At 35.2% G+C, this 26,386-nt stretch overlaps 1 protein-coding gene across 1 annotated transcript; it reads right to left on the reverse strand.

Annotated features, from left to right (window-relative positions):
* Nucleotides 1-1,426: 1,426 nt before the first annotated feature.
* Nucleotides 1,427-26,144, reverse strand: LOC137407077 (VID27-like protein). Its single transcript, XM_068093683.1, has 8 exons — nucleotides 26,038-26,144; nucleotides 16,353-16,421; nucleotides 15,882-15,941; nucleotides 13,083-13,168; nucleotides 11,386-11,716; nucleotides 10,693-10,768; nucleotides 4,823-4,855; nucleotides 1,427-2,184 (listed from the first exon to the last, which is right to left on the reverse strand). Exons 1-8 carry the CDS (start codon nucleotides 26,142-26,144, stop codon nucleotides 2,122-2,124), a joined length of 825 nt encoding a protein of 274 aa, XP_067949784.1. The 3' UTR covers nucleotides 1,427-2,121.
* Nucleotides 26,145-26,386: the final 242 nt, after the last annotated feature.

The raw sequence follows: 26,386 nt of genomic DNA on the forward strand, positions 1-26,386 counted from the left end.
TGTATATTTTTAAGATAGAGTAAAACTAAGATGTATGCTTCTTATCGTAAAAACAGAATCTGTCTGTCCCTTGTTCCGAAACCAGGGTTAGAGGTTACGATAAAATATTGATTCCAAAAAGTACATGACATTTATATTAGTAGACTGATACTCTGACACTTGCACTAATTGACCACCTTGGGTCCTGATAAATTGTGCAGCGACTTATCCTCTTTGCTTTATCATGAAAGTGAGGAAACGCAGTACTACTTGGTAAATTATGGTTATTTTAAAGGAAAGAAACTAAATTATTTCACCACCAGCATCCACAATCTTTCGTTACCAAAAACAAATAAAAAATCAAATTTTTGTAAGCCGCGCCATGTTGTATAAATGTATATTTACTTACATATGTACATCAGTCGTAACATAAAAGGGTCTGTCTTTTTTTCCACTTGTTTATATACTGACAATACTAACAAATACTGCCTAATGCTAGCTAATCCACTGGTTTTATCTATTCGCCATAACTTCTGTCACCACCAGCAACTGCTTCGACCACAGAGGCCAATATAGTCTGAGCCCCACAAATCCCATGATACAACAGTGAGGCGTGGTATTATTCTCCTGGACATAATTTGCAGCGTTGCAATGTTTTTTCGTGTTGGCCATGAGCATTTTATTTTTAAATTTATCTCAAAGTTTTCATCGATGTCATTCCAAATACCCATGTTTTTTCCAAGTTCTGTTTAGTTTTGTTCAATTTTCTGATTGAATGAAATTTTGTGGTTGTTGTATCTGGATTTAAATTCTGATGCGTACCATCCAATGCATGGCTCAAGTTTCATTTGTCTTATTTGTTACTTTGCGGCATAAATTTTTTTTGATGGTGTGCTTGTCATTTATTTGGCATTTGTCTTTTTGTATTGCAATTGCATTTTCCGTTTGGTTCATTGTTTTCTATGTGGGCGGGTTTATGTTCTATGTATACAGAAATAGCTGATTTTCAGCACGTTTATCAAAAATTTTGTGCAAGGGTGTTCTGTATAAAAAGATCTGGCAACTATTTGAAAATATTTCTTTCCTAGGTTGGTTACAACATTTTACCTGCATAGAGAGGTGTACCAAATTGTTTTGTGTTCTCAATTGTGTTTTGTTGGTTGTTTCTGTTGCATATTGAAATTGGTGGTTATAACTGCTTTGTTTTAGTGCCTTTTGGTAAGGTTGTTCCATTTTGTCAAATTCTTGTCTACTTGACGAAGGTGTGCATAGCCGTTTGTTTGTGTAATTAGGGGGGCTGTCAATGGTGGTGTATATATGCATACGGATAGCAATATACATTTATATAATATATATTATGAATGAGCAGATGCCTTTATATACACGTAATATATATATAATAAGAAATTAAATGAAATAACAAGAAGTGTTCTAACACTCTATACTTACAGGAAGTACAAGCAGTTAGGAATAAATAAGGCAGTTTTTTATTTACAGATAGGAAATGTCTCATTATCCTACTAAATAAAATGATATGCGACATCGATCTGGAAACTCATGAAGTTAACCTAGTGAATGTGCATTTCATCAGCTATGCTCCGATCATCTACTTTGATGATAACATGTCGCCTGATTTCCTTTACACTCATGAAAATATTCTCTTCAAGTTCTCTAATGGCGGCCGTTCTCTCATGGCGCCAATGGCAGGCGCATGTCAACGAAGCCTCCAGCAATTCATTCCTTCTGGCTGACTGAGAGAAGGCGGGTTTGACTGATGGAATATGGCCATTTATAGTATTGGATCTGCTATTTTTACAGTTCCCTCATTAAATGGTTTGTAAAACACTAGCTTTTATGTTTATTGCTGCCTGATTAGCTCGCTGACCTTTAATGGGACATATCTCTTCGAGACTCGAATACTAGATTATGCAGCAAATTAAATTTCCATTTGCCTGACTTATTATGTTTAGCCATAACTGTAATGAATCACTCCTTAAATTCAACCTTTCTCCCCAAATCTTGCCTCTGCATTCAACTTTACTTGCATCTTTCCTTCTTCCCCAATTGGCATCTTCCCCTCTCATGACTGGCGTTATCAACAAATGATCAAACTTCCATTATGCAATCTCTTGAAGCTGTTGTCTAACCATCGCTACTCGCTTTCAAGGTTTTTATTATGCTAGGAACTCTCCACCAAGGTTTCACCTAAAAAAAGGACACCAGTGATATTAAACTCCTAAAGGTCTAACACAACAGTCTAAACAACACTTTGATGAGGTCGCTTTTTTCCTTCTATAAAAGTTGGTTACTACTGAGAAGGGGACGTCATTAAAGTTGTGAACCATGCTTACTAATACCGGCTAGCAACTGATTGACACAGGGTATAAGTTGGATTTGTCTACCCAGGCCTGCCATTTTACAATTGTAGTTTAGAGTCATTCGCTGTGCATATTACTGCTGTCTGTGCATTAAGACATACAACCTATTGTAAAAGCTAATTAAGCGGGCTTTCAAATGTGCCTCTCTCTATCTTCTAAAATGGAAAATTTTATTCCTTTGATCTACTCAAAAATATTTATTAAAAATATTTATTAAAAAAAGATTTATTAAAAATAATTATAACTTCAGCATAAATTAAAAAAAAGGTTAGCAAGCGATGTGGATGTTCAAACATTAAAAGTCATTTTACTATATACATGATGCAGTCTGCAACACATATGACAAGATGCAATGTACTTATTTAGTACTAGTAGAGACTCACATGCAGGTAGATTAATAGATAAAAAGTGTAAATGAAACTCTCAACAACTACAGGGTTATCATAAAACCTACTACCGTCCTTTTTTGACTATTAGCCGCTACTTTTTTTCTGATGATTTGAGCTATGCGGCTTATAAAGGGTGCGACTATTCTGTGGCTTTTTCTTTCACTGCCAGAGGTGCATTAACCAGAATCTCCGTTTAGTGTGCCTTTAGCTGTGAAAGAAAATACAAGACAATGCCTAACGGTACTGTTCCGTTAGGCACTGTTCCATTTTAAACAGGAAAGTTGATGCCGCGCTAAAAAGTACCATCCTGAGTTCTGCGGCCTATACAAAGGTGCGGCCTATGTATTGTTTTTTTATCGTTTTTTGGAAAATAAAGGACATGCGGCTTATATAGGGTAGGGTTGCGGTTTATAGTTCGAAAAGTACGGTAATCCGATTATTAGAATCTCAGTAATTACAGATGCAACCCTTTAAGAAGTTTGCAATTCAAGCTTTCCTATAAGACAGAAAGCAGTGAACTTGCTAATGCAGTATACCCTAGGACACTTATGTATTCGCGGCATCTAACTTTCGCATTTTCGCGGCAACATACTCTCGCGAAAATTTCATGAGCGAAACTAAACTATCATAACGAACGAGCGAAAACGCGAAATAAAATGGCTTTGTTCATTGATATTCACAATAAAATTGTCATATTAGAAATGCAGGCAAGTTTCGTGTGTGGTTGGCTCATTGGGTAATTTTTGCTAAACTCATTATAGCTAATACACCGACTGAGCAGCATGGCAAAACAAATTAAGATAATAAGTTTTTTTTGGAAAAGCCTAGACAAATTAGGAAGATGATGATATTAGTTTAGTCATTGAATTTGTAACTGATGAGAATGACAGTCTAATAGGGAAAGTCATAAAATTGAATAATAATTATTGTGGTGATGAATTTTATTACCAACCAAAAGCAATAACAACCTGGAGCCATGGCCACCGCGTGCTATAAATACTTGAATTCTAATATCGGTACCACATAGGTCACTACGGCAGGGACCTTGATGTCATTGATAGTCCAGGAAACAAATGGCAGCAAGTGATCAAATTGCATTATTGATATCACCTACACATTTCTACCTGTGGTTCACAAATAAAAACTACTGTACTTTTCGGACTATTAGCCGCTACTTTTTTCTGATGATTTGAGCTATGCGGCTTATATAAGGGTGCGGCTAATCTGTGGCTTTTTCTTTAACCGCTAGGGCGCACTAACGGGAATCTCCAATTAGTGGCTTCTAGCGGTGAAAGAAAATACGAAACAATGCCTCATGGTACTGTCCCGTTAGGCACTAAGTTAAAAAGCGTAGGATAATACGAAACGGTGCCGTTCTCCACTGTTCCGTTTTAAACAGGAAAGTTGCTGCCACATTAAAAAGCATAGTCCTTAGTTCTGCGGCCTATTCAAAGGTGCGGCTTATGTATTGTTTTATTATCGTTTATTGGAAAATAAAGCAGATGCACCTTATATAGAGGTGCGTTTTATAGTCTGAAAAGTACTGTAGTCCCAAATTGAAAAATATTTCGTACCAGTGAACTGGACCTGAGGAATCTAATGATGTTTGTTCCACTGCATTTATTTTCACATTACTATATTTTCACACTCATCAGAGCTGCGAAATTAAGTTGCAGCGAAATTTTACTCTGTATGCTACTCACGAAACTAAATACTAGTGAAATATAAGTGTCCTAGGGTAACAATAACATGATAATAAAATAGCTATCTGCAAACACTGAAAATTGGTGAAAATGTCCAACTAACGCAAAAGGTAATATTAATTCATAATAAAACGTACATATTTGGCTTTGGTCGTGATAAGGATACCATAGGCGTGCTACATCAGATACGAACGGCTTAGCATTGTGCTTAAGTGCGCGTGTTTGCATGCTTGCACATGCGAGTTAAATTCCAATACTGTGGACATATTTCATCGATAGATTATAATCGCTATACAGCTGGACACAGCGATGACAGGTCAAAAGATAAACACTGAGATTTATATATATATAGATATACTTATAGTGAACGTACGTTTTTACTTTGTCTCTCGGTAGTCCCGATATTCTAAAATAAAATGGAAAATATAATGTACGATTAGACACACTGACTGAATGTAGCTTCTACAACATTCTGTCTCATGTGCGAAGTTAACAATCATGAACTAAACATTTAGACTAGTAAAATGTGGAAATGGTTGGTATCAAACAACTATTATTATTGCCATTATAAACTATAATTGTGGTGTAGACAAAATAATCCAGTTACTAGACCTTTCGATGATCTAAGGCTTCAAAATGTCGAACAAAAAGCACATTACGCGACAAACATCAAGTATCACTGAAGATAGCATTACCCTTAGCGACATCAACAGTAAACTTGATCTAACAAAAGAATGGATGGAGGATAAATTTAACGGCATATGTCAACATCTGGATCGTATTGGTAATCGTGTCACCGTCCTGGAAGATGAACAAAGGCAGCAAGCTAAAGCCTTGACGTACTATGGCGAAGAAATTGAAAGCATTAAAAAATCATTGTGCGACTTGCAGAAAGATTACTCTGACCTGCAACCATCTACTAGCTCGTTGACAAAGCTTTCTAAATCCATCCAACTCATAGAACAAGAAAAATTCAACAAATCACTTATTCTAGACAGAATTCCAGTAACAAATAAGGAAAATCTTCACGCTATTATTGAGAAACTTTCTGACAGCCTTGACCTTAGCTATAATGAACAAGACATTGACGGAATTTTCCGAACCAAACAGTCTGGTGAAAATCCTAAGAGAGCAATTATTATAAAATTCAACAAGATGTCTGCAAGAGATGCGTTCTATGATGGAAGAAAGAGTATGGTAAAAAAATCAATTACTACGAAGTCTCTGGGATATGAAAACTCAGACAAAATCTTCATCAATGAACAGCTGCCTAAAACAACACAGGAGCTGTTTTATAAAGTCAGATGTAAAAAAAGAGACTTAAATTATAAATATGCTTGGACCTATCATGGAAACATTTTCATGCGTAAAGAAAAAACTTCAGAAGCAATTAAAATTTCTTCCGACAAAGACCTGATAGACTTGAACTAATCATTTCCATAATTTAATGTGGTTTTTCTATTACTAGCGCAACTATACCAGGCTTCGACGATACACCTGATTTACTAAATATTCATCATAGCGCTTTGATCAAACCTAATGCATTGAAGAGCATAGTACTAAAAAACTCTATAAACATTCTGCATATAAACATTCGCAGCATTCATAACAAGTTTTCTGAATTTGAACTTTTTTTGGCTCATCTGAATGTTAACTTTTCTCTTATCGTTATATCAGAATCTTGGCTTGGTGAACATTCATATATTAACAAATTTATTTTAAAAAATTATCGATTGCTTTGCAGTTCACGGCCAAATGAAGGAGGTGGAGGAGTTTGCGTGTATGTGGCAGATGGTTTTGAGGCTAGAGTTTTGGCGGCTACACTGGCTGGGGCGGAAGCGGTGTTCGCGTCGGTGCATTCTTCGGGGCGCCGGATTTTCTCGGTGTTGGCAGTCTACAGGGCGCCCTCGGGCGCTCTGCCGTCTTTTCTGGAGGATCTCGGAGCTTTGATCCCCACATTACCACCGGACACAATAATTGTAGGTGACATTAATATCGATCTCGGTCCCGAAAATATTCTTGACATAAACTCATTCAATTATGAAAACTTGTTAACATCATATGGTTTTTGCAACACAATTTTAACTGCGACAAGACTAGGTAGTACCAAAAATAGCCTTATAGACCACATAGCAACTAACCGGGTTGACTCTAACATAAACTCTGCAACAATAGATTTTAATATTTCTGACCATCAACCAGTTTTTGCATCAATTGAGTTTAAAATCAAAATTCCCAAGCGTTCAAATTTATCCATTTTCATTATTGACTATGATCAGCTAGCAATTAAGCTTGCTGAACAAGATTGGCGGGCGATAATGGATTGCTCTGATGTTAACAAAAGCTTTGAATCCTTTTCTTTGTCGTTCCAAAATTTAATAAAAATAGCTGGGAAGAAAAAATTAATTTCCACAAATCAGAAAAAGCTCAACTTTTTAAAACCTTGGATGAATCACCATCTACTTAAACAGATAAATAAGCGAAGAAAATTGCACATTAAATGCAAAAAAGAACCTTTCAATACTTCGCTCCACACCTCTTACCACAGTTTCAGAAATTTAGTCACAAATGAAATTAAAACTGCGAAGACTAAATTCTATAAAAAAGAATTTGATAAATGTAAAAATAATCAAAACGAAAAGTGGAAATTCATAAACAGATTGTTAAATAGAGACTCTAAAAATTCAGATAGCCCAACAAGCATAAACAAAGATGGAAAACTCCTAACAGACTCGCAAGATATAGCTGAGACCTTAAATGATCATTTCGTAAATGTTGGTAATAAACTGGCCAATGAGTTGCCACTTTCCGATATTCACTTTTCTAAATTTATGGACAACTGTGTAAATGATATTGACTTTAGCTTCCAGATAATTGACCCCTACCAAACACTGCAAATAATTGATTCTTTCAGTCTTCCTAAAGCAACCGGCTATGATAGGATTTCTCTCCGTGCAATAAAAGAAAATAAACTAGTCCTAATTCCAGTTTTAACACATCTTATAAATCTTGTTATACAACAATCTAATTTCCCAAATTGTTTAAAAATAGCTCGCGTGACTCCATTATTTAAAAAAGGAAATAGAACAGATCCATCTAATTACCGGCCCATTTCCATTCTTCCTGCTTTATCAAAAATTTTAGAGAAATGTTTGTCTTTGCAAATACGGGATTTTTTAGAAACCAATAACATCTTGTCGCCTAAACAATTTGGTTTTAGAAAAGGTAAAAGCACCACTACAGCAATAAACAGTCTAATGGAATTTTTATATACTAATTTAGATCAAAGTAATATAACTCAGGGCGTATTTTTGGATTTTTCAAAGGCATTCGATACGATTAATCACAAAATTTTAATTGACAAACTTTTTTACTACAATTTTAGTGTAAAGTCTTCCTCTCTTATTCAAAGTTATCTCCAAAATAGATTTCAATTTACCAAAACAGATACTGATTGTTCGCAAATGAGGGCAATTACGATTGGTGTCCCACAAGGATCAATTTTAGGACCCCTCTTATTTTTAATTTTTATAAATGACTTAGTAAATGCTGCACCTGCTTTGGATTGTATTTTATTCGCAGATGACACCAATATATTTTCAACAGATAATTCTAAACTCCAAGAGGAATTAAATATTATTAATGAATGGTGCCTATCAAACAGACTCATTTTAAACAACAGTAAAACATTTCAAGTAGTTTTCAAAAATCCGTCTAAAAACACTCAAAATTATAATCTAAGCCTTTCTTTAAACAATTCTCAACTACAAATCAAAGATTCGACTCAATTTTTAGGTATCACGTTAGACAACAACTTGACTTTTAAAAAACACATCCAAAGTCTCATCAAAAAACTTAATTACATATTACTAATATTACGTTTCATTCGCCCCTACCTAGACAAATCAACCATGATCAAATTGTACTACAGTTTTTTCTATTCTCTTTTAATTTATGGAATCGAGTTTTGGGGCCACGGCAACAAAACTGATTTAAACAAACTTTTAATCATGCAAAAAAAGGCAATCAGAATAATACTCAATTTTAAACCAAATCAAACAGTTTCCAAAAATTTTTAAATTTTAAAAATAATGCCAATTGAAATTTTATTCCAGTATCGCCTGCTAATGTTTTTAACAAATTCTTTCCCCATGGAAGAGTTGCAAGATTTTATGATAGATCATTGTCAAGATACCCGTTTAAAAAGTAAAAATCAATTAAAGTTGAAAAAGTGTTTGTCTTCTAAGGGACAGAGATCGATATTTTTTAGTGCAATGAAATTATATAATAAATTTTTGAGTGATTGTGCGGGCTCTGCTCCGGGTCAGCTGAAGGCGAAGTTGGTAGAGCGCCTGTGGGCGTCCTGGGACTGTCCTTCCTGACTCTGGTGCTCCGGAGTGTGCGCTTATCGCTGATTCTGTTTCTTTTCCTACTGCTTGCTGGGGCTGCCTTGACTCTAGCCTCTGGCTATCTGGCATGTCCTATTGCTACTCTGTGTATTTTTTTTACTCATATTGTCATGTTATTATTACGCAATAAAAATCAAACCAAACCAAAACGATGTGCTTAGACTGGCAAGTACAGATAAGTCTAAACTTTACATGCCTAAGGTATTCTTATAGCCAACTTCAACACTTTCAATTTCAAGAGAGAATCTTTGTGTGATAGTAATAGAAATTTGAACTAGCTAAGATTGATATAGTCAAATTTAATTCAGGTGAACAACAATTCTTATCATCACAACAGCATTTAACCTATTAAAGGTTGACTTGCAACCAAATTCACATTACAGTTATTTGGTATCCAAAGATTCACCATGTTTTACTCTGCTGTGTTGTAGGTGCATAATACCTGGAAATGTGATTACAAACTCTTGAAAGCTCAAAAACGAACAGTTAATCACAGCTATCACAAAAACGCTGTAGACAGGAATCTCTTTCCAAAACAGCTCAAATAGGATGTAATCGAACACGATAACTTCCGTTTACACATTCATGCAACCGCATTTCTCAAAATATTGGCACAAATATACTTCACGCATTCAATAAAACCACGTCTAGTGTCATTACGCGTCTATTTCATCATCATCGCAATGCTGTCTATTTGGTCACTGATATCTCGATGCCCACCGCAAAGAATCCTTCAATTTTTTAACTTTAGCTCGAAGGAGTGCATATCATCCTCTGATAAACATGAAGAGCCTGTTGGTCACCTGTGATAGTCGATAAAATGCTGCAGAATTTGTTCGCGCTGTTTGACAGGAAGTATGGGTCACATGATCAAATTGTGACTAGATGATTAGACCAAGCCGAAACAAAACTGTAAAATAGCGAGCATCTATATTTGATAGGGCTTTATGGGAGTACCCAAAGTGTTTGTCATAAACTATGCTACGAGACATTTTACATTGAACCTCTTATTGGACTTTCAATTCACGTGATAACATCACGTGTCAAAACCATAACCGCAATGTTTGAGAGCACCATTAAAATAAAGAGAATTCAAACTACGCCGTTTTCGTGATGGCTGCGATTAACTGTTCGTTTTTGAGCTTATAAGAGCATGTAATCACATTTCCTCATATTTTGCACCTACAACACAGCAGAGCAAGAGATAGTAAACCTTTTGATACAAAATAATTGTAATGTAAATCATGTTGCAAGTAAACCTTTAGATTATCTCATGATGACGTTATTTCAATGACAGATTAATCTAGCTTCTAGATATTGTTGTTTTCCTGACAGACAGACAGACAGACAACTAGCCTTTTGATGACAGGCTACTCTTCCAGGTTCTTTTAGTGAAGGGTGTGGCTTTTTCTAAAATTTTTTGTTAGCTTGGAGCAACTGATGAGTATGAAGTAAATAGCCACGAGATGATTCATTATGGCTATCCACTCCATGAAGCCCAAAACTTTAAGTACTCCTGAGCAAATAGTCACCATATACTATGGCTTGACTACCATCTTTACAATAATATTTTTAAATTGCAACCAGACGCTAAGAACAGAGTACCTAGCAAACTTACATCTAGCAGGGGTTTTATTTAGCAGGTAGAAATGTGGTCTTCAAATACTTTGTATTCTAGCAATCATGAATCCAGACAACAAGGGCGTGGGAGAGAGGAAGAAACTAGCGAGAAGGCAAGAAGGGAGAGGGCAAAGAAGAGCGAACATAAAAGAGAGAGAGGACACGAGTTAGAACGAAGAGAAAAGCATTACTGATAGTATTTAAAAATTCTTACCATTTTACCGAAGAGCTCTCTCAGCTCAGTGATATCTCCGTTTTCTTTTTTCAAATTAAGAGGAAGCTCCTGCCATCTAAATTTAAATATCAACACTCTAGTAAGTATACCGCAAGTTTACTAGGAGTTTGTCAGTGAATGATATCATGATGTGAAACAACTTTCCAAGAATTGCAAGTCCTCCGTATATCCTTTTCGTGTCACCTATTTATGCATATGTCTATCACCAGCTCTTACACGCTGTGAAGTAGCAAAATCTCTAATCCAGTAAATTATGTGAATAGCTCTTCATAGCCTGAAGGTCTTATAAAAGGATAACTGTCAGTTATATCTAGGTATCCAAAGAATTTATAACAGCACATAACCGCTACAGTCCAGGCAGTTGCTTAAATGGAGCGAAGATATAGCCCAAGAAACTACCTTTGCGACAATAATCATTGCATCTTAGTAACAGTTCAAGTGAGATCGGTTATTTGACATGAAGGTTGTTTCATGACCTTGGTGACTACAAGGAATATTGATATAACTGACTGTCGGAACTACCGTACATAGTTCACTGAGCATCAGCGATAATATTTGTCAGCCAAATCGATTAATTTATGAGTTAAATTGATGATATTTTTACTAATGTTTTTGTTAGATGCACCACTGAACCAAAGCTCATAAATAAAATTATAAAGTGTCTATGCTCACTCCTTTTCCTCCTCTCCATCTTCCTCAGTGTCATCTTCTTCCGTAGAATCGTCTTCCTCTGAATCATCGTCTTCTTCATCAGAATCGTCTTCTTCAGAACTGCTTTCTTCCTCGGAATCGTCTTCCTCAGAATCGTCTTCCTCCTCTATCTGGTCTTCCTCTTTTTGTTCTTGCTCTTTCTGTTCTCCCTCTTTCTGTTCTCCCTCTTTCTGTTCTCCCTCATTCTGTTCTCCCTCTTTCTGTTCTCCCTCTTTCTGTTCTCCCTCTTTTTGTTCTTCCTCTTCCTGTCTTTCCTTTTTCATTTCTTCCCCTTCCTCTTCTTGGTTGGATTCTAGAAGAAGTAAGATTCAGGAAATTTATACCTAGCAGTTTTGTGGCTCAACTGTTAAAGATCTAGTTTACAATCTCTGTTAGACTATTGAAACTGCAACTGAATTTGGAGAATAATCAATAGAGGAAGAAAGAGAACACCTTTTTTCCGTTTCAAACCACAAAAAGGGTGGCTTGAAAGAGTATATTGCATTCCCAAAGCTGTATTACACTTTTAGGCCTATATTACACTTCTAGGGCTATATTACACATCTAGGGCTACAATAAACTACTAAGGCTATATTAAACTCCTAAGGCTATATTAAACTCATAGGGCTATATTAAACTTCTAAGGCTATGTTAAACTACTAAGGCTATATTAAACTTCTCAGGCTATGTTAAACTACTAAGGCTGTATTACACTTCTAAGGCTATATGAAACTTCTAAGGCTATGTTAAACTACTAAAGCTATATGAAACTTCTAAGGCTATGTTAAACTACTAAGGCTATATGAAACTTCTAAGGTTATGTTAAACTACTAAGGCTATATGAAACTTCTAAGGCTATGTTAAACTACTAAGGCTATATAAAACTTCGAAGGCTATATTAAACTACTAAGGCTATATGAAACTTCTAAGGCCATGTTAAACTACTAAGGCTATATGAAAATGTTAAACTACTAAGGCTATATGAAACTTTTAAGGCTATGTTAAACTACTAAGGCTATATGAAACTTCTAAGGCTATGTTAAACTACTAAGGCTTTATGAAACTTCAAAGACTATGTTAAACTACTAAGGCTATATGAAACTTCAAAGGCTATGTTAAACTACTAAGGCTATATGAAACTTCGAAGGCTATATTAAACTACTAAGGCTATATGAAACTTCTAAGGCTATGTTAAACTACTAAGGCTATATGAAACTTCTAAGGTTATGTTAAACTACTAAGGCTATATGAAACTTCTAAGGCTATGTTAAACTACTAAGGCTATATAAAACTTCGAAGGCTATATTAAACTACTAAGGCTATATGAAACTTCTAAGGCCATGTTAAACTACTAAGGCTATATGAAAATGTTAAACTACTAAGGCTATATGAAACTTTTAAGGCCATGTTAAACTACTAAGGCTATATGAAACTTCTAAGGTAATGTTAAGCTACTAAGGCTATATTACACTGCTAAGGCTGCATTGCACGACAAAGGCCTCATTACATGTCTAAGAATCTATTACATGTATACCTCAAGGCTGTTGTACAACCCTCAGGCTTGTATTAGTTACGCTTCGGAGGCTACATTCAATATTCTGCCTTTCACAACATGTAAGTTTCTCCGTGTTAAACGGCTTCATCTACACTTTCAATTTACAAATGGAGATTAAACTTACTGACTGATGATGTAAGCTCAAAGCTCTTTAGTATAATCTCCAAAGCATTTCCTGGGTTTGCAAGGCTGAGGTCAAGAGGTTTCTCTCTTAAAATACAAACAGTTCACATAAGTAACATGATGTCTACTTACACTTGTAATAATACACAAAGGCTTTGATGAAGAGACCTTCAGACAAATCTTTGTATAGTAGTATATACTCTTCTACTGTCTAAGAAATGCCTGTTACATAACCATTATCAAGTAGATTTACCTCCACGGATGCTCACAGTTTCAAGTAAAGGCCTAGCTACACATTGACACACAAAATGCACCTTCGGCACTTATTGATAACATTAATATAACATTGATAAATAAACTGACAAATGGGCATTGGTCTCAGTCTATATTTAATTCGTTAGCTATGGAATCTGAGACTTACACAAACGTTACATAAAGAAGGAAACATGATTTCTATGACAACAAAGTTGGAGGTCATAAGTAAAAAGAAGGCTCTCATAATGGTAATATTGCCAAAGGAATCATCGCAATCAAGGAATTGGTCTCAATCAATTAACGATTGCGATTATTGTTATTAAAAACAAGAAAATCGTTAAAGCAAATACAAGGAGGAGCTTAGAACTGACGACTTGAAGGAGTTTGAGGCCATGCACGAGATCAGCATTCAACTGAAGCAACTATTTAGTAGTGGCCAGAGCCGTATAGCTTCATAGAGTCCCGCTACCAATGGAAGCGTATATGGGATCTCGGTCGATTCCAAACAAACAGGCCACGCCTACTACTATTTTTATATAAGTTATAATGGAGAGGCCGCAACATTAATCAACAAAACAACTCCCATTGGCAGTCGCTTTAAAATTGATTGTTGCATCATACACCATTTGAAAGAGAACAAAATTTCCTACAAAAAGCTACTAATAATGTTTTTGTAAAAACGTAAAGTAAATGAAAAAAAAGCGGTTTGAGAGCGAGGTAAGAATATTCCATTTAAGATCAGAGGAGACAGAAAAACCTACATTGGCAGAAAAATTTCAAGTGTTTAATTTACTGGGAAGAACTGGTACATAAAAACAATACTGTACAACGCATGTATAATGTATATTACTAATTTATCTTTTTTGTGAGGCGTGTTTTTCATGTTTTATTCATTTCATGTTTTATTTATTTAATTTTGATTTTATGTTTTATTTTCTTGTTTAATCATGTCTGTAGTAGAAAGCAGGCGGGCCTGTTTTTTTACGACGTAAATGCAAATCATCGTATGTATGTAACTCATATATACTAGCTACTCAAGATAGTTAATGAATCCACAATACTTTCTAGAACTTGCTAAAGACCTGCCTTCTAGGGTACATTTTATACAAGACAAACTACTGTACAACCTTCTCTGGATCTATTTACAAGCGTTGGCTCGCGAGCAATTTTCTGCATTACACCAGCATTTACACTGCACCAGCAAGCATCATCTTCAATAAGTGATCAAGTAGGAACAAACTGATCAAACTGCACTCACTGAAACGTGCAAGCGTATCAGTGAGTGCAGTTTGCAGCCAAACTAGCATTATGTGTGCAATGGAAGTGGAGTTATTAGCGCGGATCCATTGTAAGCTGTGTTAAAATAGCCGCAAGATTGCTATTAAGTAACATGCTATAAATCTGCATATTTACAAGTTATACAACAATAATTTATCAAACAATACAAATATATATATTCATGAACATAAATAACATAAACGAACCACACTTGTATTACATGCAGAAACAAAAATTTACATTTTTTAAACAAAAATATTTCCATCGTTTGCTCGGATAGCTGCGTCCTGATTGTTGCTTTCGATGGAATGACCATCTTCTAGTTGTCCAATACCTTCCACCATATCTTCTCGCCTCAATCTTCTTCTGCACTGCTGGACTAGTCGATATTAGCGTCCAAACTACTTTTTTAGCAGAGCAAAACTTTTATGCTCTGCATTTAGCACAAATTCAGCGCGTAAAAGTTTGCTTGCGTAACCTTTGGTCCAGAACCTGCGAGCCAGTTTTTATACGCACGTCTTTCGAAGTATTAGGACCGCGTTAAACAAAGAACTGCTAATAGCCTGAGACAGTTAGCAGTTATTTTTATGGCGTTGCTTTCAAAGTTCCACCTACCATCGTAAATTTAAACCGTTTTTATATATGTACATGCACTTCGTAGTACCAAGACTGCGTGAAGCAAGGAAGCACTATTAACCTGAGACAGTGATTATTTCTATAGCGTTGTTTTGAAAGTTCATCTACCATCATAAATTTAATCCGTTTTATATAAATATAGGCTACGTAGAAAGACAATGTTAAACAGAGAGCTACTACTAGCCTGAGACCGTTATTGATTATTGCTTTGGTGCTGCTTTCAAAGTTTTACCGAAAAAACGAAGAGCTTTGAAAATGGACAACGAGAGAATTAACTGATATTGATATAAATGATTCATTATTAATGCGATTTTGTGGACACTTTTCTCCGGATCCAAAGTTTTGCGCCTGTTCTAAACAGCTACCAATAATATATTGTGCGCTACAAACAAAACCATTATTTTTTCTTTATCACCAGTTTTTACGTAATACTTTATTAATTTCAATGAAGTCTAATTTTCTTTATAACTATTGAAAGGTTTGAATTAAGAATAACAACTGAATTCTCTCTCCGCTCGGTCAGACAAAGAACAATGGTAAATGTTGTATGAGTTAAATAAAAATAAATCTTTTCCGCAAAAAAATGTTGTTTCCCGCGCATTCACTTAGTATTTAATAAATATAGACTTACTGTTCTAATGACCGTGATCTTTTGGCACAGCTTTCTTCAAAAGCCTCTACTTCATCGTCCCTAAAATATTATATTTATACATTATTTATTATTTCCGCTGAATAATTTTAATATCACAAAGCATGATGGGACAATAAAGACAATGTACAGGCAATATTGACCAACAGCGTACACAAACAAGCCAATGAGCTCTGCGGTTGCGTAATGTATTTATACAAAGAACCCACTACGACGGATACTGACTTTAGTAATTCCAATCATTCCATTTTTCTATTCTATTTAACACAGCAATGACAAGTTTTGAGCGATTTATTGCGGAGTATGACTAAGCAAACTTTGAGATTGTACCTTTACCACCACAGTCTGCACGAATAAAGCCCTCTTGGTCATCTATGAATGTTAAGGTTAAATAAATTTACCGAATTTTGTTAGTAAAATTTTAATGACAGGTAAATTATATAGTGTACATACAGCTCCCTAGACCATCCTCTTTTCTCAGGTCGTCTTCTTTCATGTGCACACAACTCTTCTTTGGCACTCCTGAAAGTAAGTGTTGAGTTGCTTCATAAAATAATTCTAATAAAGTCAAACCTTGTCATGCAAGGCTAATCCATCTCAGTTATGTTGCATGTCAAATCTGTTAGATGTAAGAGCACTTATTCTTAAAAAAACATATCTATATTTTGTTTAATTGATCTACAGCTCAAACAACTAATAATATATACTTTCCGTTGTCAAACAGCATTGAAACTAACCCAGTAGGTACAATAATTTGAAAAACTACTTTAGTTGCAAAAAACCAAATCAATTAAATGATATAAGGAAATTTCTGTTGTGGCTATGTCTTTTTGGAACAAGTGAGTGACTTGATGTAGGCTACATACGTAATGTCAATATCATATGAATTAAAGCTTAGATTTGGTAATACAAGAGATGGTCAGTGCGCAAATAAAATTACATAGCTAGTCAAACTTAAATTATGTGAGTTATATATTAAAATTATTTAGTTTATTATTTTGTAGTACATATTTTATAACTTTAGATTTATTTCCTTTGGCGAGTCTCTATACTCTCATTAATTTTGGACTTCCGATTATTTGCATTCCTTTGAACTTGTTTCTCACATAACGACTAGACAGCTTCCGAGATTACAAATGTAGATCAGTATACATTTGGTCAAGATGTTTCATTATTTATTGTTTTATTCTAAACAATTTTTGTCTCTCCACTTCTTTTTATTGCTATTATTAGCCCTTTTTGAGATATTTTACATGAAACTTTCTTTAATCAGTTCTGTGATCACACCTGAGCCTACTTAAAGTAAGCACAAGGAGGAGCTTACGACTGACGATTTGAAGGAGCTGGAAGGCCATGCAAGCGATCAGCATTCAAGAGGAGCAACCAATTAGTATAGGTGAGGGCCGAGGAAGTAAAAGATACAGAAAAACCTACATCGGAAAAATATTTTCAAGTGTTTAATTTACTGATGCGGATTGGTACATAAAACAATGTGTGTGTAATGTATATCATTCGCCATGTATGGCCCTGTTCTCTAGGGTGTAAATATGTACAAACTTTGTAGGTATGGTTACATTGATTCTTGTGCACGTTTCATACAAGAAAAACTACTGTACCACCTTCTATGAATCCTTTTACAAGCGTTAGCTAGCTAGCAATTTTTTGCATTGCACCAGCAATTTCTTTTTTTAAACTAGTAGAAAAATTGGACAGGAATAGACAACTTCTTTTAACCTGCTAAAAAAATTCCAATTCATCACATATTAAATTTATTTTTAAGTGTACAGCAACATAATTAGCATTAATACGTTTTTGCCTCCTCTCTGCTTTACTCGCTACATGTACTAGCTAAAGCCACGTTACTCCCAATGTATGTACGTTCTAAATAGCAAATAAAATTTCATTTTTCTCTTGAGTAGCCATTAAATGGTCAAGTATGCGAAAAGCCGCTTTCGATAACTGCATCGCTTGGCCTTTCTTATTGAATTAGGTTGAAAAAGGTTTCAACCAGACACGCTAAATTTTATAGTGAAAGTGAAGATAGGAAATCCTGAAGGATAAAATTCGTGATAAAAAGTTGAAATACAGTAAAATAGTTCATAGTTGGTACACACAGTATAATTTTGCATTTTATTGCAGATCATAAACTTTAAAATACACTAAATACAATACAGTTACAGTTACAAAAAGGAAAACCTTGACTTAACTTTTTCAATTGATGGACTGTACTTTAACCGCAGTATTATTGGTTGGCATCGACAACTTTTGTTCTTTTACTCATCAATCTCACTGGTCTTATAGACCGAGATTTCGGTAGTTGTACAATAAATCGATAGGGGGCGTGCACCTTCAACTTCGATTTCGAGAAACCTGAGCCTACTTAAAGCGCAAGGAGGAGCTTACGACTGACGATTTGAAGGAGTTGGAAGGCCATGCACGCGATCAGCATTCAAGAGGAGCAACCAATTAGTATAGGTGAGGGCCGAGGAAGTAAAAGATAGAGAAAAACCTACATGTACAACGGAAAAATATTTCAAGTGTTTAATTTACTGATGTGGACTGGTACATAAAACAATGCGTGTGTAACGTATATCATTGTAACATATGGCCCTGTTCTCTAGGGTATAACTATGTACAAACTTTGTAGGTATGGTTACATTGATTCTTGTGCACATTTCATACAAGAAAAACTACTGTACCACCTTCTATGAATCCTTTTACAAGCGTTAGCTAGCTAGCAATTTTCTGCATTGCACCAGCAATTTTTTCTTTTAAACCTGTAGAAAAATTGGACAGAAATGTACAACTTCTTTTAACCTGCTAAAAAAATTCCAATTCATTACATATTAAATTTATTTTTAAGTGTACAGCAACATAATTAGCATTAATACGTTTTAGCCTCCTCTCTGCTTTACTCGCTACATGTACTAGCTAAAGCCACGTTACTCCCAATGTATGTACGTTCTAAATAGCAAATAAAATTTCATTTTTCTCTTGAGTAGCCATTTAATGGTCAAGTATGCGAGAAGCCGCTTTCGATAACTGCATCGCTTGGCCTTTCTTATTGAATTAGGTTGAAAAAGGTTTCAACCAAAAAAAAACTAGAAATTCCACTGACATACAGCCCATGACCAAAGAGATATTGGAAAAAAAGACAAGGTACTGATGGTTGAGAAATGCAATATTAGCAGTCAAATGGCACTGCAGTGCAATAGGATAACTGCAATGGTAGCTGTAATGTACTGGGTGTTATTATATTCAACAAATAGCAATAATGAAAGAAAAAGATTATATGTTTATATCTCTCCCCCTGCAATAGGCGAAATGCAATATTGGCCAATATTAGAAGTAAAATGCACTGATATTATTAGAATAACCAATATTATTAATATAGTAATAATACAAAACCAATGCAAAATTTTGTTGACATTTCAAAACGTCATGGCTAGCAATATCAAAAAGTTGTGATATTTATATTGATTTTTCGAAAATCTGTACTACGTAGTCATTGTTCTGTAGTCATCCAAACATATAATTAATTATTGTAATAACTTCATGAAGATCGTTAGAAAAAAATAATCGTCATTTCCTTTACTTACACTGCGTTGAACATCAGTTAGAATACCAAAGTACTCAAAGTGTCTAAAATGTCAGTTACTTTGAAATCGGCAAAAACGAAACGATTTCAGTACTCCTACGTTAATTACATAAACCTTCGGTAATTCGACAATGCTATGGACTGGTGAAATGTGCACGTTATTTTCCCATGAAATTCGCACGACTTGATCGTTCTATTCTCTGTCGCTCGGCGTTTCAATTTCCGGTCTTAACTTTTATTAAACCAAGCTTGTCAAGCGATTTGTTAAGGTTTTCAGGCAAATTAATTTGTCTATTTGTGTATAATCCGTTCAGATGGGTAAGTTTTAAGATAATTTCGACAATTTACAAAGACTTGGTAACATATTTATATAGGCATATATGTGTTTTGTATCGTTATTATACTTTAACGACTCTACAAAACGATGGTTAAATTTGTTGATGAAATTTCGAGGCAAGGGTTCGTCTCATTGTTGATGAATACATTTCATAAGTTGTGTGCACATGCATTTATCATAAAAAGTCTCAAACATCGCATCCGCTCGTTTGGTCGTGGGATTAACATACTATTTTGCTGCTAGTTTTCAATATGTACACATCTTTATAAAATTTTGACAATTTTTACCAGGGGACGTTTGCATTGTATAATTACAATGGTCTCTATACCCCTACATACAAATTTTTCACCATACAATGCCAACCCTGGAACGGATCAATATCGTATCTCGAGGTTGCACTCTATAGGTAATAGATATAACTCTACAAGCACATCATTTTACCATTTTTTCTTTTCCAAGTGCGGAGGGATTGATTAACATTCAAATCGAGCTTGAAAACTCGCCCCACTTGTCACTGCGTTATTTGGAATTTTTTACATAGCACAAATCAAAATCTTTACAAAATCTTTTACGTTATCTGGTATTTACATTGTAGGAGTTTTGCGTAATAGGAGAGTCGACTGTATAATATTCTTAGTTTAAACTTACAAGTACCTAAGACTGATACTCTTGTTAATATGTTTATGCATACCAACTTTTTCATACAAAACAATTGATATTAATTTGACTTTAGATAAGACAAGTTGGAAGATTTGCATCGATAAATAATGGTTCCATCTACGTAAGCTATCACCTTTGGTTTCTTACTTTACTAAACTCTGCAGTGCCAAGCTTACCGGTATAGCCAATAATTTCCAACTTTCGTAGTTTCTGCTCTACCTCTTTTTTCTGGCAGATCCAAATAATCCCTAAAAATGCACACCAGCTGTTATAAAATATGTTAAATGCATCAGTGGATGATTATAATAAACATCAATCTGACAGGTTTCTTTATCACCATGAACACCTAAAGATGAACGGGTGTCTACTTCTTAAAAGCCACAATGATTAGAGAACTTTTGTGATCGCTAAGACATAGTGATACATTTCTATTTCTTTTTAATTTTCTACCTGCTAAAGCTGAGAAATAACCTAAAATTCGAAGGGCTCATCAACCAAACTATAATTTTCATAGCCATGTTGATGGTTAGAGAATAAACTAGTAGTATAGATTGATGTAACATTAATAGTATCAGTTCCTTTTATGAATATTTATAGAACTGGTCAACCATAATTTTATTATTGACATGGCCTTCTAACTGGCTGGCTGATTGCCTTATATTACCAGGATCGTACTTGACCTCAAAAGAACCTTTCAAGTATTTGTCCTAAATATTTCAGCCATGTCAACACGCTGCATACACACGTCTTGTTACTTACCCGCTAACGCAAGACGATGCTCTCTTACGTTTGTTCATTTTACAAGTTTTACTAATCGCTGTACACACAAGCTGCAATAATCTGCAATGTTTCCTAAAGAATGATCATGCTACTCATTTCTCATTGTGATGCGTACACGCTGCGTAGCAACAATGAGAACTGTTGCAATCTAAGAAGTTGTATCTCATGATTGTACTGAAGAGCGCATAACTCTAGTTTATCCTTCATGAATGGCCTACACAAAACGTGTATAATCAGGATTTATTATACAACTTCATCTATTGTCTGGTTAAATAGACCAATATACAGTACAGTCATACTTCGACTTACGAGCTTAATGCGTTTCGAGACTGAGCTCCTATGTCAATTTACTCGCATGTTGGTGCAATTTATTTATATACAGAACAATTAAATATATATTGATTGGTTTCCATACTCTAAAAAATGCAAATAGAACACTCAAAACAAGATATTGTAACAGAAAGAACATGTTGGTTATTGTTCTAACTTACCATAAGCTTTTAAAAAGCAACAAATAAAAAGTAATGCAAGGAAGTGGGATTAATTAAAATGTAAAATTAAATACATACAATAGCAGCTAATGCTAGCATTTGCAAGAGAGGGAGATATAAGTTATCCTTCATTACAACAGTTGACTTTGATAAATTTGGATTTTATCCAAGTCTTAAAAGACAAACTTAGAAGCAAACCAAAAGCAAACTTTCATTTTTAACTTAACGTAATTAAAATTTCTTCGGCGTTCATACGGTAGTTTGAAGTTTGTCGCTGGTTAGCTAATTTTTCCTTTGTTTCGCTTTCATGACTAGCCGGCCGTTTTAAGATAAACCTATCTAAGGACGTTTGCCTTTGTCGCCCTTTCAACATGTTGCGATTAGGACGAACACAGGTGTCATCCCAAACGGTTAATGTACGACCACTAGCCAACTTGTCCGAATGTTTATAGTTTTGATAGATAGCACCGGCCTTTTCACATAGCATCGTTCAGTTACGCTGTCACCGGCCAATTGTTGATCTTTTATCCAATGCCTGCGCAGTCTCTCCATCAGCGGTCGTAAAAACCGCTGCGCCGTTTGAAAACTATGGTTAGTCCTTTTGGGAACTAAATAAATGCCCAAAATTTAATCCTTCTGTTTGATAAATGTGGATGTATTTCTGTCATATTGCTGAGCTAGCTCAATCACACATACACACTTCGCACATTTTTCAATAATTTTCCGTTTAATAATTGTTATCATTAGCTTTTTCTTTGCATTTCATCTTTCATTTTACTGGCAAACTTTCGGTCTACGCACAGTACTTTTAATTCACATAATTCTGCACTGAAAATCGTGCACAAAAAAACACAGTACTAAAGTATAACCTGAGCAGTTAAAAGATACAGAGTGATGCGGTTCTCATAAAACACCTCCGGCATACTTGGCAACTGACTCACGTGCTCGTATCTCAAACATGGCTCGTATGTTAGTGCTGAAACTTGTTTAAAAGCTGGCTCGCATCTCAAGTTTCTTGTACGTTGGAGCACTCGTAAGTTGAAATATTACTGTAGTAGTTGAGCATGGTTAGCGAAGGAAATACAAACATAGTTGACATTTCCGCGGCTTAATGTTGTTGTTGTTTCAATGTTTTAATTGCTTGTAAAGAGAAACTGTTCTAAAGGATGGAAATTTCTAAACTGTCCTAGTGATATTTTGATAGTAATAACTATTAAAGATGTAGTTGCGTCAAAAATGAAATTAGGACCCGTAAAAGGCTAAAACATCAGCTACAATTTGATGCCATTTTTGTCTTTGTAGACCAACCCTGTCCAGAGATATATGCGTTTGAATGAGGCCCTCTTTTAAAAAGCTCACGTTCCAGCGGGTGGCTATTTCGTGACGTCACAAGCTTGTTATCTGAAACGAAACCACAAGCGATAAATATGAGGTCGCTTCGTTAGCCAATCACGAGCGCGAAATTTTTATAGGCCGTAATAAATGTTATCACTCGTAAAACGCGTTGTCTGTGATCTCGAAGATTCTCATCGCTAGAGAATTCATTCTCATCGTTACTGATTCAACGCGTTTCAACAATTACTAAGTTATACATAGTTTTAAAATGGCTTCAAGTTCGAGCGACCGCTACTCAGAGTTATCTGAGCAACTTTTAGTAAAAGATTAGAGTAGACAGCCTATGGCCAAAGCTGACAGGCGTCAGCAGCGTTTTGCTGCAGAAGAAGACAGAATGGAGGTAAATTAACTTAGAGTCTTCTATACTTTAGTAAATGTAATATTTTTTATAGTCATAAATACATATACTAATTAATAAAATGATAATTCTTTGCTATCTCCAATCATCGTTTCATAGCTTATCTGCCGTTTTACCTAGCTATAATATTTTTTTCGAATTTTCTTTGGTAAATTAGAGTCATGATTACAAATTATTTTCACTCGTAGGAAGTGGGTAAAATTGATTGATCATTGCAAATCTTTAATTTCCAGAACCAAAGCTTCGAATCGTTGGCTTGGCGTACTTGTGCCTTTATTAAATGTTTATTCGTTTTTAAAATTACACTCGCAATCTATTTAACTCCCAATTTGAAAGCTGTCAATAGATACGCTTTAGAATGACATATCTATGAATGACATATATAATGCATCTACTTTGTTTACATTTACTTGTTTTACTGATTACAGAATGTTTATGTCGTCCCACCAGCCGAAGAAGCTTTGTCATTGTGTGGAAACTGCCATAAAGGAGAAAGCGAGACTTGAATGCGTGCTGGATGATGTTTTGTTTGAGTTTGTTGCAGTAGATGAATTTGTCTTATTGTATCAGCTAATACTATGTGAGTGGCCACGTCTTGATGAATATTTTTAATAAAAGCTTTATGCCGAGATGAAAATATTTTTGCTTGTAAAAATTATATAATAAAATAATATTGTTGAAGATAATGCAAAACATGATTTGCAGAATATTGTAGTGAATCGGATATGGTATATGGGTGTCCGCAGAACTGGAGAATGTGAGTTCAAATCCAGTTTGCAGCAGACTTCTCATCCTTAAAACTCTATCCCTGTCTATATTCTTTTCAAAGAGGTGGCTTGCTTATTTCAATTATTTAGTATTTGGTAAGAATACTAGTAAGAAACTAGTACGTAGGCAATAGGTAATAGGCGACATAATGTGGGCAGAGCTTATGGGAGGCTGTATATCGTTTGTATGGGTAGCTGCAGAACTGTGCTGATACAAAGACCGCGTTCTACATAAAGTGACTAGACAGAATTACCGTAGACCGGTAGAATTGGTAGTCGGTACCCAAATGCTTACACAACATTTGGAGAAAGTGAGTAGAACAAACTTTCAATTTTCGTTATTTGAGGCCTTTGAAACATTCATAATAATGCATCTGTGGCAGGATTTAAAATTTTATTCTAGCCAACACGAGCAAATACAAAATAAGATATATGCCAATAGAGCCGCGTAAGACTAGACTTTTATCGCAAATAGCCGATGTGAATACGAGAGATAGAGAGAGGTTGCCAAACGCGTGACATCATTTTTGGCGAGGCTGGGCACGTTTTTGTGGCCTGAGCGTTTTTACGGTGATCAGATTTTTTCGGTTTTATTCTTCAAATATCTTGGCAATGCGATCGCGTAACACAACAAACAACATATCAACTGATAGAGAAAAAAAAATGCTTTCTTTTAAGATCAACTTAAATTTTGACGCAACTACATCTTTAAAGCGATTATCACTTACAATTAATATTTAATGTAACTATAATCAAACCTCGATAAACGAGCTTAGTGTTTCGGTGCTGAGCTTGTATGTCAATTCTCTCAAAATGTATCTCAAACCGATGTATTCTTTATAAAATAATTAAAGACCAAACTAATCTGGTAACAAATACCTATCTAATGGCTATTATCTGCAAAGAAATGTGATATTATTACATTTTTAGGTACATGTAAATTATAGAGGTCATACCTTCGAGGCATAAGTTGGGGCTAACAGAGTTGCGAGTGAGAGTCTTGACGTAATACATTTTGTTTGCTGAACTTCTTGCTCTTAATTTTTTCCTATCTCAAATTATTTAATGTATATTGGGATACTTAGATGTTGAGCTCTGAGTGTATATACCTAATGACAGCATGCTTTAGATCCATGAGGTACCTTAACATTGCATTAAAAATAAAGAGCTAGTGAATAATATCATCGGGAAAATATAGTATGGTTCTTGGAGTCTGAGGTACTCATCATAGAAATAATATGTACATGGAGAACTAATGACACTGAATCCTTTGTCATCTTCATTCGTTCTCTGGAGTTGTCCTACCTTCGCCTGCCACTAGCGTCATTATCGTAACTTTCGTAGTTGATAAATAAGCGGTAAGAGCACACAACAACGAATATGAGAATTGTGACGTCACAATTTTCGAGACTATACCAGTAAAATTTTTCGCGGTAGAGCTCTGGAGAAATCCTATATAAACACCAACCAATGTCTGTCTCACCATGGCAAACAATAGCTCATTCGAAAGCCAAGACGCTGATGTATTGAAATATTCAATAAAAAATTATGTAATTTATGTGCTTTAATCACTATGTATAATAGCAAGATTGAATGCCATTAATTGGAGGTGCAGTGGACCAGCGTTTTTTGCAAATCCTTGCTGTTTTAGTGATCATTTTTGAGATGTATGAAATCTTCATTGGTTTCACTGATTTGGAAGTTATTATTGCTGCGGCTTCTGCAAATGACTTTGCCAAGTTTACGACATACCATCCTCGATATTCTTCCATTAGAACCTGTTGTTTGATGTTTCCCCCAACACCATCTACTGCACCTTTGCCATGCGAAGTCTCAAAAAAACCCCAGTCAGCTGGCATACCTATTTCTTCCTTATGGCCAATCAAGTTCTGAATTGTGAACTGATTTTTGATTTGCGATGTGGATCCATCACTTACATAATGAATATGTTGCAAGTTAATACTTTTTGCTCTCAGAAATTTCACAAGTTCTCTATCAACCGCGTAAACAGCATCCTTAGTGTGTTCACAAACTAAGGACAGCATCAAACTATCGGCTATCACAAACTTTTGGACAGCATTTGTGGGCTAGGACTCTATCC

The sequence above is a fragment of the Watersipora subatra genome, chromosome 10, assembly GCF_963576615.1.
Source record: "Watersipora subatra chromosome 10, tzWatSuba1.1, whole genome shotgun sequence".
In the NCBI taxonomy this organism is placed as follows: Eukaryota; Metazoa; Bryozoa; class Gymnolaemata; order Cheilostomatida; family Watersiporidae; genus Watersipora; species Watersipora subatra.